This window comes from Xyrauchen texanus, chromosome 42, assembly GCF_025860055.1.
Source record: "Xyrauchen texanus isolate HMW12.3.18 chromosome 42, RBS_HiC_50CHRs, whole genome shotgun sequence".
Classification (NCBI taxonomy): Eukaryota; Metazoa; Chordata; class Actinopteri; order Cypriniformes; family Catostomidae; genus Xyrauchen; species Xyrauchen texanus.
The window spans coordinates 32,799,773-32,811,762 of record NC_068317.1 but is presented as its reverse complement, the minus strand read 5'-3'; the positions used below and the strand labels follow the sequence as shown (position 1 = coordinate 32,811,762).

The 11,990-nt window shown below is 39.8% G+C and overlaps 1 protein-coding gene across 5 annotated transcripts in view; it reads left to right on the top strand.

Annotated features, from left to right (window-relative positions):
• The window catches only part of LOC127634975 (microtubule-associated protein 4-like), a 99,313-nt gene that overhangs the window by 32,658 nt on the left and 54,665 nt on the right, over nucleotides 1-11,990 (top strand). For 4 of the 5 annotated variants that reach the window (XM_052114761.1, XM_052114760.1, XM_052114758.1 and 1 more), the window contains exons 3-4: nucleotides 22-151; nucleotides 3,618-3,668. In XM_052114761.1, coding sequence (XP_051970721.1) covers nucleotides 22-151; nucleotides 3,618-3,668 — 181 coding nt within the window. The remainder of the gene's footprint in view (nucleotides 1-21; nucleotides 152-3,617; nucleotides 3,669-11,990) is intronic. The other variant, XM_052114759.1, reaches the window with a different exon arrangement.

Here is an 11,990-nt window from a genome sequence, read left to right as displayed (position 1 = left end):
TGAAAAATATACAATATTCCTCAGTCTGATGTGGAGAACATGGTGGAGAGGGATTTTGTGGCCACTCTGGAAGCCGAGACCTTTGTTGATCGGGTCGGAGAGACGGTGGGCAAAACAGACTTCATTCCACTACTGGACAGTGATGGCAAGGGTGAGTCTAATCTGTGTTGATGTGTAACCGGTTCATTTGACCCAGAAAAAACACCAGGCAGGCATGAATCCAACCTTTCTCTGTTGTACATACATAATGCCATACAATGCATTACAACATGTTTGAGAGTCTTGCACAGTTGTCCTGTTCTGAACTGTTTGTAAATGGTCTTAAATAGCTTTCATAAGATATTTAGTGTAGTATTTGACCTTTTATACAAATGAGTCAAAGTACAGAGCAATTTAGCTAAAGAACTGTTATTATACGTTAGCATAGCATTTATGAAATAACAGTATTTCAGTAGCATCTCATTGACTAACATTGATTAATGCATTAGCTTCAGATAAACACAATATGGCACAATAGGGATGCACAATATATCGGAGACATATCAGACGGTCATAATTAGCAATTCGTTTATTTAGGTCGATATTGTCAGCAGATGATATCAAATTACAAACTATTTCTCTATGCCATGTAGGGTTGTCACTATTATGAAATTTGGCTGATGGTTAATTGGCAAACAAATAATTGCCTCTTTAAGGTCTTTGACAGTTAATTGTCGATATCAATTTTTTAAGGTGTGCTTTTTCTGCATGTTTGCTTCATACACTTTAAGAAGCCAACTTGAAATATATCAATCGAATAATAAAAGTGGGTATATGATTTCCTTATAAGGCTTTAAAAACTTATGAATGACATATAAAAATGTTTTAAATAGCAAAATATTTCAAAATATTTAAAATGTGTCTCTCTTTTTGGTCAACTTTACATTTACACTAGTTTTTTTTATATAATATATTTTAATTACCAAAAAAAAAAAAATATATATATATATATATATACCGTAATTTCCGGACTATTGAGCGCACCTGAATATAAGCCGCACCCACTGAATTTGAAAAAAATATTATTTTAAACATAAATAAGCCGCACCTGTCTATAAGCCGCAGGTGCCTACCGTTACATTGAAACAAATGAACTTTACACAGGCTTTAACGAAACACTGCTTGTAACAAAAATAAATAGGCTTTAACGAAACACGGTGTGGCAGCGGGGGCGTGGTCAAGCGCCCGTCCGGGAGAGAAAAGCGGTAAGGGCGCTTACATCAAGTGCTGAAAACTGTCACACTGGTGCCAGTGTGACAGTTTTCCCAAGAAGGACACGTGAAGCAGGGCACTTGACGTTCCAGGTAAGGCTTTTAATGGCCACAGCAATGTTTACAATCAATTTTATAAAGTTTCTCAATTCTTGGTCTTCTATGCGCCAACAAGACTGACGTGTGTCTGTCTGTCACTCACTCTCACACTCTCTCTGCTGCCTTTTTATGCCGCTCTTCCCACGCTTACTGAAATTAGACACAGGTGTTAGACATTAGCTCAGGTGTAAGCGCCCTTACCACTTTTCTCTCCCAGACGGGCGCTTGACCACGCCCCCGCTGCCACACACGGCTTGTAACAAAAAATAAAAAATTAGCAGTAAATAGTAGCCTAGCAAGAAAGTCATTGGTCACTATCTTCCTCTTGTGCACATGAAACCACTGAAGTCATCTCCTTCGGTGTCGGAGTTGAATAGCCTCAGCTTTAGTTGTCTTTTTGCACTGAGTCAATTCCTCACGCTGCTGTATCCAACGTCTCCCGTGCAGCAGCTCTATTTCCTTTTCCAACAGCCAGATCAATCACATTCAACTTGAAAGCAGCATCATATGCATTTCTCCGTGTCTTGAGGGTGACAAAATGACTACCGTAATCAGAATGATGGGAAGTTTGAGCGCGCTCGATTTAATCTAAACAGTAAACAAAAAAGTTGTTTGAACTTAACTCGTTCAGCAATTTCATTGGTCTAATGAAAGCTTCATGCCGCCAAAAAACTGAGCACGTCACAGAATGTTTTTTTTTTTTTTTTAAATAAAATTTGAAAGCGGGAAAAATCCATATATTAGCCGCGTCGTTGTTTAAGCCGCGAGGTTCAAAGCGTGGGAAAAAAGTTGCGGCTTATAGTCCGGAAATTACGGTATATATATATATATATATATATATATATATTATTATTATTATTATTATTATTATATTTCTTTTTTTAGGGCTGTCAATCCATTAAAATGTTTAATGTTGTGAAACATAATTTGGAGTCCGGACAGAGTCGTCAGGGATTTGTCAATAGTGAAGTGTTTTGTAATGTGTTCACCCCTCTCGCCAATTTCTCATGTAATTTGAAAACTCTAAAACTTCCATGACAAGACAGACATTTGCGTAATACGAACGGTACCACGATCCGACGTCTTTGAAAGTCGTGTAGTATGTAGGAGGCATTAGAGTATAATGCACTATAACACAAGCAACATCCAATTGTATCTGCAGAAGTTATAATGTATTATATACTGTGTGATATATGTAATAGGTATGCTTTAAGTGACAAAAGCAATGTTGTCTTATAAACATTTATAAGATATCTTATAAGTGGTTATAAGACATTACAAGTCATGCTGGAACTTATAAACATTTCACATGCACAAAATAAAAAAAGTTTATCTTGTAATTTATTGTATGTTATTAGTTTATGTTATGACTGCTCCTAAGAAGATGTTGCTTTTTAACTTTATTAAAACAGGCAAAGAACACTTATAATATGATAAAGTCTTTTAACTGTTTACACTATACATCACTTATACCATTAAATGCATTAACTTCTGCGTTAAAATTGGATGTTGCTTGTGTTATAATGCATTATACTCCAAAGTATAACTATGAATAATGGAAGTCTAATAATGTGTTATAACTGTAGTTATAATTATTTATGAGCAGTTATATCTTATTATTAGGTGCATTATGAGACATTATGAATGCAGTATAAATATGGGCTTCATAGAAAGTGCTACCAACATTTTTCTGCATTCAATAAGTTCATTTTCAAAATAATTGGCTGATTAATCTGTTATCTGAAGTTTCTACCACCTTGGTTATTGGTATCAGCAAAATCCACTATCGTTCGACCTCTACTGAATGTACTTGTAGAATCAACCTTCATGACCCGTTGACTTTGTGCATCAATCCATGTTTCATGTGCAATTATTGAATTGGTCATAACGAGAGTTGTTGTGGGACGAATCGCCTAACTTTTGTCTGGCATTTGTCTTGACAGATTGTGACAGAACTGAAGCTCTTTTTGTCCTGAGATGAAAGATGTTAGCATACACAGCTGTCCCGTTTAAATAAACTGTGATATTCAATGTATGTTTTTTGTGAAATATGAGTCGACCGCTCCGGGGTTTGATGTTCAACAGCAGCGCTATTGGGCGATGTGAATCTTTTGTTGATGCCTTCAATCAGATTGTTGGCATTGAAGAAACTGTGTGTTTGTCATGAATCTGGTATTTGCTTTTGAGGTTTCTCCCCATTCAGATTCCTCTAATTATTTAGTCCGTCTGTGTGTTTGCTTGTGTGTGTGTTTATGTGTTTGTAAGCAGATCCAGATACAGTAGTGAAGGATGGACAACAGGAAGGGGTTCAGAACCCTGGTAAGAGACACGTCAGAATTTGTCTTCGCCCCGACTCATTTTTTTTGGGTGTCTTTCCATTTTTCATCTACCGTGTTTGTTCAGACTTATATTTTAGTTTGCTTGTTTGTTCATGCTCATATTTAGTTTTGTAGCGATCATTTTGTTTTCTGTTGGTTAGTTTTGGTTGGACAGGAATCCACTTGAGATGCTTTTAGTGGGTGTAGAGTAGACAATGATGTCGACCGCTATGTTTTTACTACAATTACTATTAAACTATTATTACTATAAAACAATGGGCAAACCTGTTGAAGTGTTTGTTAACAAATAGGCTATTCTTACTTTGGATTTGGCAGTAATATATATATTTTTTTTTCTGCACATTGCAAATAACGAACCGTCCGAAACCGTGAGAAATTTGAACAGTTACTCTGTTGACCTCTCTCGTCAATAAGGCGTTTCCGTCCAATTAAATTCTAGAGACTGTTGTGTGTGAAAATCCCAGAAATACTCAAACCAGCCCGTCTTGCACCAACAATCCTCCATGCAATTTTCTAATCAGCCAATCATGTGGCAGCAGTGCATAAAATCATATCAGATACGGGTCAGGAGCTTCAGTTAATATTCACATCCACCATCAGAATGGGGAAAAAATGTGATCTCAGTGGTTGGCATGATTGTTGGTGGGAAAAATTATATTGAGTGAAAAGTCAAAAGAATTATGTAATTCAATGTATGCAATTGTAACTATATCTGATATTATTGGTAAAACAAGGGAACTTGTTGTGTGGGCATTTTTTGTCTCCGTATTTTGAATTTCTAGGATGTTTTTGTTAATTTCGGTGGCATTTTTTTGTCCCTGTTAATTTCCAACACTTGACATTGTATTTTATAAGGTATTTGAAAAGTTTGTTTTAGACATATAATAGCAAGTGAACAAGATATCCCCACATACAGTACATGTCAAACTAACATTGCACTATTATTTATTTATACTTAAAAGTAAAAAACTGGGAAAAATGTACTCAAGTACTATAACAAGAGTAGTTGTAATTCGTTACTTTCCACATCTGTGTATAACAAAAAATGTAGCTATTAAATATATTTATATTTTTACTTTGATATCAAACGTTAATGGTGCGCTCACATAAAACGAGAATTTTTTTTTTTGTCTCTCATTACTCGCACGAGTTTGACCTCTGGATTACATTTGTGTTTAAACTTGCGTTCGCATTCCCCTTCTCTTCCGGAAAAGGACAGGAGGAGGGGCTTCTACGACAACCTCTCTTTCCGCCATCAACCGTGGTCGATATCACAACGATTGCTGCTCCGTATCTGTTGTGGAAGTCCCAGATACGTTGACGTTGTGTCATACAATTCTGGGGGCCCACACACCGCTACAACCATTTTTCCAGATTTCTTCTGCTATTACGTCAGTGACATACGAACAATCTCAATGTGACAACTGCGTCATGCGGATATGTCGCTCAAGTTGAAAAAATTCAGCTCACACGAATGAAGCGTTTTCACTTCTCGTCATTCGCGTCACCCGCCGCAAATTCGCATCTTTGCATTGACTTTGTATGTAATCGCGCCGCGCGAAACGCTCCAGTCGCATTGTATGTGAACACACCATTACACAGTCTCGGACATTTGTCTTTTGGTCCGATTTTTACAAATGTTTTTGCTCAAAATCAAAGTTTGCCATGTTCTGATTCACCTCAGAGCCCAATCGGAAAAACGCTTCCGGAACCGAGACGGCTGAACAAGTGGATGTTGCGCTCTATTACGCAAGCGTGCCTGTCAATTATCACAAAACGTAAACTCCAACTTGCAATAAGTGGTGATTAGTAATGCAGTTATTGCAGGCAATCAGTGTCACTCAATTTATTCTCCAGTGTTTATTTTTTTCTTGTTGTTTGATGTTATTTGTTCAGCCCTTGTCATATGTGCATCAGTTTGTGTTTTTCTCCGTCATGCATGTCAGTGGTGCATGCTTCGTTCTGTGCATGATTTCTGCTCAAACTGTCAAAGCTATTTGCTCTTCTAAAACTATTGTTTGTCTTAATTGACTAAAGATCTGTTCCGTTCCATTTCTGCACACATATGATGATACTAATTTCACTATCAGCGCATAAGAGCAAAAAGCTTCAGACGGGGCAAGTCAGATGATCTGTCATTGCATGCAGATGTTGTCAGTACCAACGTGAGTGTTCTGGGATGGCCAGCGTGTCATATTTCGGACAAGAGGCTCGTTCATCTGGACGCTGGTGTCACCGCAGCTCTAAGAGATGTTTTGCTGGGGTGTGTGCTTTAGATTGACTATATGAGAGCAAGTTTTTAAAACAACATGCAATTAAAATGGGACTCTGTTTACTTCAGTTTATTTTTGAATATATGTCTTTGCTTATTGTGCATGATTCGGTCGTGCACGTTATTCTGAAGAGAAAACGTTGTACCTCTGAAAGGGCGTATGATGTAAACGAGGCCTTGTGGGAGAAAAATAATGTTTACCAATAAAATAGCCTACCAATAAACAGCTGATCTTCATTATCCAATCAAATCCCAATGGATAAAAACAAGTCCCACCCACAGACTGTTTTTTATTTATTTTATTTTATCTCCTTATGATGGCGCTGTTGTTTGAATTTTTATCCCCTGTGAACCACATTCAAGACCTCTAGATTTCCCAACATTCATCATGATTATAAAAAAAAAAATGATTTGCTGGTGGTGCAGTAAGTAGGACTCTGTGAGCTGCCGCGGACTCCGGTGTCCAGCGAATTGAGCCATTTTTAAACACATCTTCATTCATTTATTAGTGCATCTGAGGGTGGTGCATGCTGCATGAGGTGGAGCATGGTGTGCAAGGGGTGGGGCTTATTTGACTGATTGACAGTTCTACTAACCAACACTGTTGTTCTCTCCTACTGTGCTGCTGTCGGGCGCTTCTATCTACTCTGCATCGTGCCCGTTTTCTGCCCTCTTTGGCCTTGTGTGTCGCTCCAGACGATTAGCTGTCCGTGGCTGAAGCCCCCCCCCCAGCGCCACCTCACGCTTTATGCCGCAGAATCTTCCAGAAAACCTGTTTCTGCCTCTGTCTCCAAAAGCCTTCTTTTTGACATTCTCTATGAGGACTTTGAGTTCAGGTTTTGATTAATTAACATGGCTCTGTTCCAAACTCTAGTGAGCGTCCTTGCTGTCTACATAGGCAGCTGACCTCAAAGGGGCCATTCCCACAGGGCACATTCTTGCTTTCTGCTTTCTGTTTAAATTGTTCCTGGTCTATGTAAACATGCACTAAATTGGTGTCTTGTGTCATGTTGAGTGCTTTGTTTCCAAGATGATGTTTTTAAAACTTTTAAACTTTTAAAGATGTGTCTTTCTGAGGGGGGTTTGTGTAGCTCAGCGAGTATTGACGTTGACGATCACCCCTGGAGTCACGAGTTTGAATCCAGGGTGTGCTGAGTGACTCCAGCCAGGTCTCCTAAGCAACCAAATTGGCCCGGTTGCTAGGGAGGGTAGAGTCACATGGGGTAATCTCCTCGTGGTGGTGATTAGTGGTTCTCTCAATGGGGCGTGTGGTGAGTTGTGTGTGGATCGTGGAGAGTAGCATGAGCCTCCACATGCTGTGAGTCTCCGCGGTGTCATGCACAACGAGTCACGTGATCAGATGCGCGGATTGACGGTCTCAGAAGCGGAGGCAACTGAGACTCGTCCTCCACCACCCGGATTGAGGTGAGTAACCGCGCCACCACGAGGACCTACTAAGTAGTGGGAATTGGGCATTCCAAACTAGGGAGAAAAGGGGATACAATTGTTCTTAGTAATGACTGCTGAAAATGTAGCTTTGACATCACGGCTAAAAAAATATACATTTTAAAATAAATTAAATTAAATGTAAAACACATTTCAAAATGTAATAATTATTTGCAACATTACAAATACATTCTGAGATTGCCTCCTCTGAGCACTCGACCATGCACAAGATGGAACAGCACACAGAAAAACAGTAATTAGTTGCACTAACACCAATAATCATGAAATGCATGGAGAGACTGATCATCCATCACATCCTGCCTGCTGTCAGTCCACAGCTGGACCCGCATCAATTTGCCTAAATAGCCAAACGAGGAACAGAGGATGCTGTGGCATCCCTCCTCCACTCCCGCCTTCAACATCTGGAATCACCTGCAACTTTGCATCAGTCCTCTTTGTTGATTTTCAGTCCACATTTAATACAATCCAGCGGCACCTTTTGATTAAGAAACTCCACCACCTCAACGTTCCTCCACTTCTCATCCACTGGATGCAAACTGCACGCACATGTCCTCAGCAACAGACCACAAGCTGTAAAAGTGGGCACGGCAACATCATCAACCATCATCACCAATACCCCCTCTACACAAATGACTGCATTAGTCAGTCACCCGTCACCACATACTACAAATACCCTGATGACACTGCCATACTGGGACTACTCCAACAAACAACAAGAACTGTTACAGCCTACCAACACTCAATCTCTCACTTCACAAAGTGGTGCTCTGACAACTACCTCCACTTGAATGTGGATAAAACAAAAGAACTGGTCATTCACACGTCAAACACATCCCATCCTGGACTGAACGACACCATTAACCACGGACGGCCAGTTCAACAGATCAGCAGTTTTAATCAGTTTGTTACACCACTACTGTTACACTGTTACATCGCAGATACAGGACTCTAAGATGTAAACGAGCTCGCTTTGGCAGAAGTTTTGTCCCATCAGCCATTGCTGCTCTGAACAAATTAACTCAATAGCACTAATCATTTGTATGCATGTACACAGGTGGGCGTATGGGGAATTTATGATATATGTCATATGATGCAATGTTAACAAATTTCCCTCTGGGACAATAAAGACCATCTATCTGTCTGTCATGTCTGTCTTTCTGTCTATCTATCTGTCTGTCTGTGTCTCGCTGTAATTCTGTCTGTCTCTGTGTCTGTCTGTGTCTCACTGTAATTCTGTCTATTTGTCTGTCTGTCTGTCTCTCTCTCTGTCTGTGTCTCGCTGTAATTCTGTCTGTCTCTCTCTCTGTCTGTGTCTCGCTGTAATTCTGTCTGTCTCTCTCTCTGTCTGTGTCTCGCTGTAATTCTGTCTGTCTCTCTCTCTGTCTGTGTCTCGCTGTAATTCTGTCTGTCTCTCTGTCTGTCTGTGTCTCACTGTAATTCTGTCTGTCATATCTATCTGTCATATCTATCTGTCTGTCATGTGTGCTGTCTGTCTGTCTGTTTGTGTCTCACAGTAATTCTATCTGTCATATCTATCTTTCTATCTATCTGTCTGTCTGTGTCTTACTGTAATTCTGTCTGTCTATCTGTCTGTCTGTCTCTCTGTCTGTGTGTGTCTTGCTGTAATTCTGTCTGTCTGTCTGTGTCTCACTGTAAGTCTGTCTATCTGTCTGTCTCTGTCTGTCTGTGTCTCACTGTAATTCTATCTGTCATATCTGTCTGACTGTCATGTGTGACTGTCTGTCTGTCTGTTTGTGTCTCACAGTAATTCTGTCTGTGATATCTATCTATCTGTCTGTCTGTCATATCTGTCTGTCTGTCTGTGTCTCACAGTAATTCTATCTGTCTGTCTGTCTGTCCTATCTATCTATACTATTAGATAGATAGGACATCATTTACTCACCCTCATGCCATCCCAGATGTGTGTGATCTTCTTCTGCAGAACACAAATTAAGATTTTTAGAAGAATATTTCAGCTCTGTAGGTCCTTACAATGCAAGTGAATGGTGACCAGAACTATTAAGCTCAAAACTCACATAAATGCAGCATATAAGTAATTCATGAGACTCCAGTGGTTTAATTCATGTCTTCAGAAGTGATATGATAGATGTGGGTGAGAAACAGATCACCATTTAAGTCCTTTTTTTTACTATTAATTCTCCTCCCTGCCCAGTAGGTGGCGATATTCTTGAACAATGTGAATCACAAAAAACAAAAGTAAAATAATGTGAAAGTTTTATAGTTAAAAGATTTATAGTTAAAAAAAAGACTTACATATTGATCTGTTTCTCACCCACACCTATCATATCTCTTCAGAAGACATGGATTAAACCACTGGAATTTCATGAATTACTTTTCTGCTGCCTTTATGTGCTTTTTGGAGCTTCAAAGTTCTTCACTTGCATTGTGTGGACCTACAGAGCTAAAATATTCTTCTAAAAATTTTTATTTTAGTTCAGCAGATGAAAGAAAGTCAGACACATCTGGGATGGCATGAGGGTGAGTAAATGATGAGAGAATTTTCATTTTTGTGTGAACTGTCCCTTTAAGACAATTATATCGCCTACCCTTTGAATCAGGCTTTGTGCCATGAGTGTAGGTATGATGCCAATTGCTGCCAATGAAGGCAGCTCACTAGGTTTTTGGAACAGAGCCAATGAAACCCCACACAACTGGCTGGCAGTGTGCAATACATTTAAAGAAACACATTTACTCGTTTCAAAGTCATCTCATGCACTGTAAATCAACATCAGGGGGCCACTGGACACACAAAAAACAAACATCACTGGAGAAAATGATGCTGTAGGCTTATAGGAAGGAGGATCTTTGAAGGGTGTCATAGCTGAGGGCCACAGTCACACTGATTCCCCTTTCTGTGTGTGTGTGTGTGTGTGTGTGCGTGCGTGCGTGCGTGCGTGCGTGCATGCTTGTGTGTCGGTGCGTTTCTGTGTGTGTGCGTGCATGCGTTTACGTGAGTGTGTGCGTGTGTGTACATGTCCACACACAAACTCGATCTGTTTACCATCTTACTGTCAGTCCTCTCTTCCCACTCCTACAAGCACATTTATTCACAACATGAAATCAGAATTTCTTGACACTCTATTTCTAAATACACATTCCTGGTTTTATTATGGACGGTTCATCAGATGTGCATCTTTGTAATCTTTCTTTAAAATGTAAAGACCATAATAAAGCCAAATTCTGCAATGTCAAACTATGTTTTTCTACATTTTCTGCAGACCCTCTAGCACCCCCTGGGGGTCCACTGACTCCAGTTTAAAAACCCCTTGGCCACACAGACTATTGTTTAATGCTTACAAAAAGGCAAATAGCTATTTAGTTATTTTTACGCTACTGTTTTAGGAAATGCAGCCTTTGTATTTTTAATACTTTTATTTGCAATAAAAGTGAATGGTGATTAAGACATGAAATAGTCATGCGTGTTTGGTAAATAATAACAGAACTTGCATTTTTGGGTGAACTATCCCTTTAAGTGTCACTGTGACAATGTAAACACACACACACACACACACACACACACATACATGCACAAATTACTCCTTCCTTTTCATCCTTGTGTCTGGCCATGTTAAGCTTCAACTTTGTGAGACCTCCGCTGCCAAAGTTCGTCAACACACACACACACACACACACACACAAACTAAGCCGGCCTGTCTCAGTCTCGGCAGCATTATCTTACTGTTTCTATCCCGCTGTCTGTCTAGTACTGCACTCAAACCAGTTGTGCTTTTTGTATCTGTGATGCAACTTTCAGTTACTGTCAGCTCTTCGTTTGCTGTATGTTTTTTGAAACTTATGTGACTCATCTGTTTTTCTTGTACAACATGCCGTGTGCACACACTACAAGACAGAATGACGTCACCCTGCACACTTTACACAACTAATCGCAAACTGTGTGCATCTCTTCCACCACTGTTGCACCGATCATGAGACTTTTAGTACCATGCAAACTTGCGCACATAGCCATGGCCGATGCAAGGGATGGGCTAATGGGGCTAAAGCCCCACATTTGTTTGTCATCTTGTAGTGAAGTTAGAAGAACCTTCCTCTCGCAGCTTCACTGACCATCGCTGCTCTCTCACTGGTCGGCAAGATTTCAGACCACTTTGAAATGTATTGTAGCGCCTAAGCAAGACCATTGGCGACAAGCACACGCTGCGAGTTGGCTCCGATCCATGCCTTTTTTCCCACAGACTAGTCTTAGACATCAAACACGCAACGCCGATGACTTTCAGTCTTGTATTGTGAGCTTGTCTTCACAGAAACCTTCCTGTGCCACATTAAACCCCATCTCGCATGATCTCACATTAAAAGGACACGAATCAATGCTTATTATGCACATTATATTCAGAGACAGTCTCTTCGTGCATGAGTGTATTTGTAAAGGTTTTGTTTGACTGCAGATTGCAGTTGCACACGCAGATCGCATTACAACCTCAGTCTTTAGATGTGTTTGTTTTTATAACACACAAAAGTTAAAGTGTTTCTTATTCCTCCAACATTATCCTCCCATATGCCAAACCCTCTGCTCACATATTGCTG